General features: G+C 40.5%; 1 protein-coding gene across 2 annotated transcripts; it reads left to right on the top strand.

The window, feature by feature from the left end:
- Positions 1-761: 761 nt before the first annotated feature.
- On the top strand, positions 762-7,117 carry rfc4 (replication factor C (activator 1) 4). 2 transcript variants are annotated; one of them, XM_062424335.1, is made up of 11 exons: positions 762-903; positions 1,794-1,917; positions 2,619-2,697; positions 2,816-2,895; positions 3,037-3,156; positions 3,370-3,513; positions 3,611-3,731; positions 4,994-5,119; positions 5,246-5,326; positions 5,420-5,533; positions 6,719-7,117. In XM_062424335.1, exons 2-11 carry the CDS (start codon positions 1,802-1,804, stop codon positions 6,812-6,814), a joined length of 1,077 nt encoding a protein of 358 aa, XP_062280319.1. In that variant the 5' UTR covers positions 762-903; positions 1,794-1,801; the 3' UTR covers positions 6,815-7,117. The 2 variants fall into 2 exon arrangements, with proteins under 2 accessions (XP_062280319.1, XP_062280321.1); XM_062424337.1 differs by having other exon boundaries at positions 1,790-1,917.
- The last annotated feature ends 555 nt before the right edge of the window (positions 7,118-7,672 follow it).

Genomic DNA, 7,672 nt, shown 5'->3' with positions numbered 1-7,672 from the left:
GTGCTCCCCTCTGGGTTCATTCATTGCTGCCGGAGGCCACTCCACTGATCCTGCTCCACATTTTGATGAAAGCAAGCAGCTCCACACGGGGACATTAGCATCTCTCCACGAGCCTACGGCCCCTGGGACTGTGTTGGAGATTGCCTAGGAGACTACCATTAGCCAGAGACATCTGCGCTCAGCCTCACCCCTGCCACTCACTTATCTTCCACTCTGCCAGCCAATTACAGGCTCTGCTGAAAGGCTTTCAGACAACAGAGACATGCAGCATCAATGGGAAGGCAGCTGCTAGACAATGCAGAGGGTTGATCCTGGGTAATGTGTGATGCATGCATCCATTAAACAACTTTTGTTGTCATGTCTGAACATTTGTGACTCAGTTACAGTGATTTTTGCTATTTGTAGATTACATTTCATAAATAAGTGGCATAAATGCTAATGTTTAGGTTCGTTTTTCGTTTTTTTGTATCACTATTATACAAACAAACAATGCAATAACAAAGCAGTGTATTAACAAGAGAGTGGGGGTGAGAGAAAAAGTTTTAAAAAAAAAGAAATTTGAAAAAAGAAAAGAGGAGACGAGACGAGGGAAGAAAACGAAAGGAATGAAAGGAGGAGAGGAGAAAGAGAAGAGAAAGAAAAGGATGGGAGGAGACGTGAGCGACAAAAGGAGGGGCAGGACTTACTCCAGCATCCGCAACATCCGATTGGATGTCACGATATGACGTCGGCGGAAGTATAACTCTTCTACCAGGGCGGGAAAACAGCCTGCTGCTATTACACATGTCAACAACAGGCTTGTGTCTGACTATAAGAACATACTAATAATCATAAGCATAGCTGGGATAGTCGCACTCAGGGACAACGACTGCTGCATATTTAGCGCATAGTTTGGCTTAACAGGTAAGCAACATCCGTGTGTTTGCTAATAAAGAGCTAACAACTGGCTAGTAGAGTCTGCTAACCTAACAGTTAACAGGCTAGCGGCTGTGACACACTCGCTGCTCAGCTAATTATTGTTAGCGTGTTCGCTATTATCAAACTAACAAACTACAACTGACGGCCTCGCAAATAAGATATCTCCTGACAACAGTCGCATGTCTACTCTTTATACTTCCCTCAGTAATGCTAGAGTAATACTGTCCTTGGCCTCACTACTAACATGGCTGCACACCTGAGAGGAAATGAACGTAACACTCCTCATACCTCCATTAACTCTGCTCTTCTGCATCAACCCTTCACGTTATTATCCGGCTAAATAGCTAACGTTAGCTTGTCGATTCAGTAAAGTTAACCTTAAAGCTAGTGTTATTAGAATGAATGTATTCATACTTTCAAACGAACCTTATAATGTGACAAACACATACCGATGAGACTTTAAACTAACGTACAGAAACCAACTATACTGCTGCTGATTTTAGACTGGTGGAATTTCTAATGTGATCTGGTAAACGATTCCAACAGACAAGACCTCTTCACTTATGCATCCCAGGTCACGTGCTCATGGTGCCTGTGTAATCCAGTAATGTTTTATCATAATGTTCATAATTTTGCGTTTTGAGTGTAGTCTTAAATTTTAATGCGAGTTATATTCATTATAACTGACACTAATGATAACAGTTATACAGGAGCATAGCTCCTTCTGTTTGGTCCCCTAGATATGACAGACATACCTGATTAAAATTCTTCTATCCAAGTTAATCTATGGTTTGCTGTCGGGTAGTGTTGATCTAATGTGTGTATGTGTCTCTTCTGTATGTATGTTTGTCCCTGGCTGCTGTTACCTGAGACAGGAGGAGTCATGCAGGCCTTTTTAAAGGGAGGGACTGTCCAGGCTACCAGACCTCAGAAAGACAAGACAGCAGCAGGACCCAGCTCAGAGAAGAAAGCCAGACCTATGCCATGGGTAGAAAAATAGTAAGTGTGAATAACAAAGTGTGTACTGTCTACATCTGTAGTCTAAATCAGAGTCACAGGCACTGGATAGAGAATAATACTGTCTTAATCCTAAGTGCCAGAAGTTCATGTTATAAATAATATTAATACCCTCGCATTGATGTAACACATGTGTAAATAACCAAGTCTGTGAAATTCATTTAGAACATACACCTGCATTCAAATACATTTTATACATTCTTCTTCTTCTTCTTCAAAAAAAATATATATTAAGGCTTACTTCATATTGTGTAGGTTTTGAGTGTCAGGCTGCATTCACACCAAATCTGACAATGCATGAAAAACAGCAGGAATTGAGCATGATGTGACATCTAACAATTTGCTACATTGACCAATCCCGTAAGCAGGTGATTAGAGCAAAGATGGCCTTTCCAAAGCTGTACGACTCTGCAAGGAGGGAGTACAGAGATGTAAATAGCTGTACACTTGATTGGTGTTATATCAGGCTGATCAGATCAGATACATCACAAATAGGTTCTTTGGTAACAGGCCCTCACCTCTGCAAAAACACTGCATGGTAGTGCAGCAATGCTGGATTTGGTCTGAACTCAACCTTACACACCACAACACCAAGGCAAATTCCTTACATGTGCAAATCTACTTGACAATAAAGCTGTTTCTGATTCTGAAATATTGACGGACTGTGCTTCTGTGAATCTCAGTAGGCCAAAGTGTGTGGATGACGTGGCGTATCAGGAGGAGGTGGTAGCAGTGCTGAAGAAGTCACTGGAAGGAGCAGATGTAAGTTTAAGACTCTCTTCATGATAGCTGTTACATGTGAGACTTAACAGTATCGCAATAATGTTGTAACAATGTAAAGACTAAGACAGTCTCACTAACATTTGTGTTTCAATTTCAGCTTCCCAACTTGCTGTTCTACGGCCCTCCTGGAACAGGAAAGACATCCACTATCTTAGCTGCTGCCAGAGAGCTTTATGGGTAAGATGCAGAGATTTCAGCTGCTTCCACTTCATAAAACTTGTGTCAGTTCCCCCTTTTTTCCTTTTTTTTTTAGTTTGAACATTCTCTTGCATTAACCCCATCCTCCTCCTCCTCTTCCTCCTTCACTCTCTCCTCTAGTCCGGAGCTGTACAGACAGAGGGTTCTGGAGCTCAACGCCTCCGATGAACGAGGCATCCAGGTCGTCAGGCAGAAGGTCAAGAACTTTGCTCAGCTCACTGTGGCTGGGACTCGCACAGAGTGAGTCAGCACAGAGAAAACAGCCTGTTTTGAACTGCATAAAGGAGCAATATGAGATTTTCAAACTGGAAATCATGCAAAGATATTCCAGTCAAGGCCCAGAATAAAATGTATAGCTCTGGAAATCAAAAGATGTGAAGGATTAAGATTCTTATGTCTGGAAGAGTTGATTCTGACATATATATTTTAGTCACTGATGTGTTGTATTTGCAGCGGAAAGTCATGTCCTCCTTTCAAAATCATCATCCTGGACGAGGCCGACTCCATGACAGGACCAGCTCAGGCCTCTCTCAGACGCATCATGGAGAAGGAGTCCCGCACCACCCGCTTCTGTCTCATCTGTAACTACATCAGCAGGTCAGCTGACCTATCACACCCATCAACACACAAACACACACTATAATACACTTTCAACTGATACTGACCGTGGTGTGTGTGTGTGTGTTTTTTGTAGGATCATCGAGCCTCTCACCTCCAGATGTTCCAAGTTTCGCTTCAAGCCTTTAGCCAATCAGATTCAAGAGCAGCGTCTGCTGGATATCTGTGAAAAGGAGAAGCTCAAATACACGAAAGAGGTAAAAGAGACAGACTATGACTGTCAGCTGTTAGGCAGCATTATGACCTGATGTGTGGTGAGGGCTTATTAGTAATTATTACACTTGAAAATCCCCTCGTACATTTTTGACATTGGGAGGAAACATGAGTATGGTAGTAAAATATATATTCTTTAAACCTGAACTATGTAAAGCTTGTACTACACAGGGAGGCCACTAGGGGGCTTCTGATATTTTAAAAAACATCACTGACCTTGTTAATTTGCGAGTTCATCCTAAATAAAATATGTCTGATTTGCTGATTCATGTCACTATGACACTTTAGACTGAGCTTGGATGTTTCCTGGTGACTTTATAACTGACTTCAAGCTGTAACTGCTGTTAGAACAGACCAGGTTTACACTCACTGTCATCTTTAATATCTACTTAGATAAATATACATAAACTTGTTTTGCACTATATCGAATACTGTAAAAACTGGTGTATAAGTCGCACTGGTGTATAAGATGCAGTCTATTTTGGGGGGTGTCATGCTGGGAAAAATGCTTTTCTATTAAAGACTGGTTTATTTAAATGCAGACACAGCTGGAGTGTGCAGCGCGTGCTTGACATAGCTGTTTATAGGACGTTATAGTTCATAAGTGTTGACGTTCATATCATTATCTATATAGTTATAGCTATTGTTCTCAATGTGGACAGCACTTTACATACCTATGATCATATGCAGATCCAGCCTTTCTCTGTATTTTACTGGTGAACAAGACACACCAGTGTATAAGACCCACCCCACTTTTAAATGATGAAATATTAGCGTTAAAGGTGCGTCTTATACGCCGGTGTCTTTTCCTGCTTTTAAAGGCTGAATTACAGTAAAAATATAATTTTCTGAGCTTAACAGACTGTTCTATTATCTGCCTTTTTATTGTGTTTTTGTACATGTTATTCTGTTAATATTGTATTATGTGAAGCACCTTTTAACTTAAATTGTTTATTATTATTATTATTAATATTATCATTATTAATATTATCATTATTCTCAGAAGTCAGTTTACACAGGCAGCACACTAAACCTGCACCGTTAAGAGTAGTAAATAACAAATAAAAAGTTTATTTTTATTTTATTTTATAAGTTTATTTACCTTTTCTAAATCAGACACATTTCAGCAGTCTATCATATGTCTGATGAAACACATCTACATTTTTACCTGCTCTTGCTTCATGCATGCAGCTGTAATCTGAAGTCTTTCAGGCTTCAGCAGTGACAGCATTGACTATTCCTTTAGAGCATAGCAGCGTTGGTGAAGGTGTCTGAAGGAGACCTGAGGAAAGCCATCACCTTCCTCCAGAGCGCCGCCCGCCTCAACGTTGACAAGGAGATCTCAGAGCGTACCATCATAGAAATAGCCGGGGTGAGATGTTCTTCTTCATGTCCTGTTGATGGATTCTATTAACTACACATCAGACAGAGATCCTGCACACTGTGTCTGACTGAATGACTGACATCCCACTCCACTGCTGTGCTCTTATGCTAACAGGTCGTCCCTCCCAAGATGATTGACAACTTGCTTCAGATCTGCTTTAAAGGAACATTTGAGAAGCTGGAGGTAGCAGTCAGGGTAGGTGCTCGGACATGACTGTGATTTGTTCCACATTAAAGAGTGACACTACTCTCTGCTTCACTTCCTGCACTTATGAATCTCTTCTGTCAGAAAATGGTGGATGAAGGCTACGCAGCCACACAGATCCTCAGTCAGCTCCACGAGTCCATCATAGAGCAGGACCTCAACGACAAGCAGAAGTCAGCCATCACAGAAAAAATGGCGGTAAGTGACCTGTACAATACGAAACAAAACAAAAAATAGTTTTTTTGTGTTGTTTTATGACTCAAATTGTTAATATCATACATGAAGTAGCCACTTCTTACTGCACATACATATTTCATACAGTAGATTGCCTGTCAGGAGATGTACAGCATGCACATGTAATCTCATCAAACCAGTCTAATTGTTAATTAAATACAATATCTATATTCCTGTAAAAATGATTACTTACTTTTTCTCTTGAAATTCCAGCTTCATACCCTTTCACCGTCATTACCATGATGCTGAATTTAACTGCTAAATTAGCTTAATTTATTCAATAACTTTTTTTCTTAAAATGCTGTATTATCAAAATGTTGTTTTTTCTGTTACAGTGGTGCTGTTACTCCACTGCACATACATCACTTCCAGTTGTTCCAACTGGTTTTCCAATTTCACCACATGAAAGAAAGCCAAAATTATGGATATTTTAGAATATAGGATCTTTTGTTATTGTGGATCTATATTTAAATTTAAGAAAAATTTAAGAGGTTATAAAAACTGTTACATACTAATTTTTCAGTTGTCATTTTTCTTTAAATTAGAATGTGTCTGTTAGTTTTATACAAAAGCCATTAATAAGCTACACATTTACACTTTTGATTCTCCTATAAGCTATTATAAGTTAACATACACTTGCTGAAGAAAGGAACCACAGTGACAATTGGTATCATTCCTGTACTGTAACATCCTCCCTTCTTTATTTGCTTCTAACTGTTGTTACACTGTCATGAAATTAATGAGAGAATTCACACATGGCAGCAAAACTAGAAGTGAATGAGCTGAAGATTTAAACACATAAGTTTGACAGATGATTAATTAAAAAAAAATCAAGTTTTTGTGCAAACAGATATGATACATTTAACTGACTGCATTTCAGTCAAATTAATTATTTAATTAGTCTTTATTATGTGACCTTAAACATCAGGTGTACAGTATGTTAAACTTCACCCACACTGCCCTCTAGTGGCAAGTAGTTGATTTCTGCAAGTCACCACAGCAGTTGAAGCTACAGCTGAGCATTGAACACATCACAGCTTCTGGGGACAAAATGCTTGAGTTTAAGCGTTATGAACTGAAGCTCGGCTGGACAATTTTTTTGGATAGCGTTGGCTTATTAATCTTGACTGTGTGTTCGTGTTGTTTCAGGTGGTGGATAAGTGCCTGGCAGACGGTGCAGATGAGTACCTACAGATGTTGAGTCTGTGTTCACTCATCATACAGCAGTCCTCCCAGAACAACTGAAACTCTACAGCAGCATCTCCTCTGCAGACTGAGTGCTCCTCCAGCAGGACCAACAGCACTTCACTCACATTCTGCTCGGTTTGCTGGAGGACACCAGCTGATGTTCACTATCACAGACCAGACATGTGATTGTATCCAATCAGGAACAGTCTTCTCCTACTGAGACGAGCACTTCATACCCAACAAACCTCTGTTACAGTCAGATCACTCATCAGATGTGTCCTTCTTGTCATTCATGTAATTAATTACCAACAGAACTTTGTAAACTTTATGTGCATTTTGGAAAGTAATAAATAGTTGTTTTTTTAACAGTGTTTATTTCTTTTTAGTCATTGCTCAGTTCTTCTAGATTTTAGTCCATCATGTGCTTTTCAAACAGGAGTGTGCAGGGACTGTCTAAAAAATGCAACACTGAAAAGAGATGCTTCAAGCAATATTTATTTACTTGACTCTTATTTAGTGTAATATATCTTAAAGTCGAAGTATGTAACTCTGACACCAAGCGTTTAGAAATGGTACTGCGGCCCATGTTCAAAACACTGGAGAGAGCTGTCAGTCCTCGCCTTCTGCCAGAGTTGACGTTCACGCGGGTTGCCCGTTGTTGGACGTGATCCTGCACGTGTGCGAGACGAGCGCAACATACACAATGCGGAGTGAGGACAAGATCCACAGTCAGACATCCCAACCTGCAGGTGTGGGGGGGGGGGGATACACTATGTGTCTGTCCGGGGGGCGGAGGCGGAGGGGTGCGATCGGTCTAATCAGCAGCAACACAGAGCTGTCACTCTCTAGTGCGCGCTCTTGCTTGTTCACTCCAGATTCCGGGAGAATACGTCTCATTTGCGGGCGTCATGGAGA

The sequence above is a fragment of the Scomber scombrus genome, chromosome 8 (genome assembly GCF_963691925.1).
Source record: "Scomber scombrus chromosome 8, fScoSco1.1, whole genome shotgun sequence".
In the NCBI taxonomy this organism is placed as follows: domain Eukaryota; kingdom Metazoa; phylum Chordata; class Actinopteri; order Scombriformes; family Scombridae; genus Scomber; species Scomber scombrus.
This window is presented reverse-complemented; position numbering and strand designations above follow the sequence as displayed.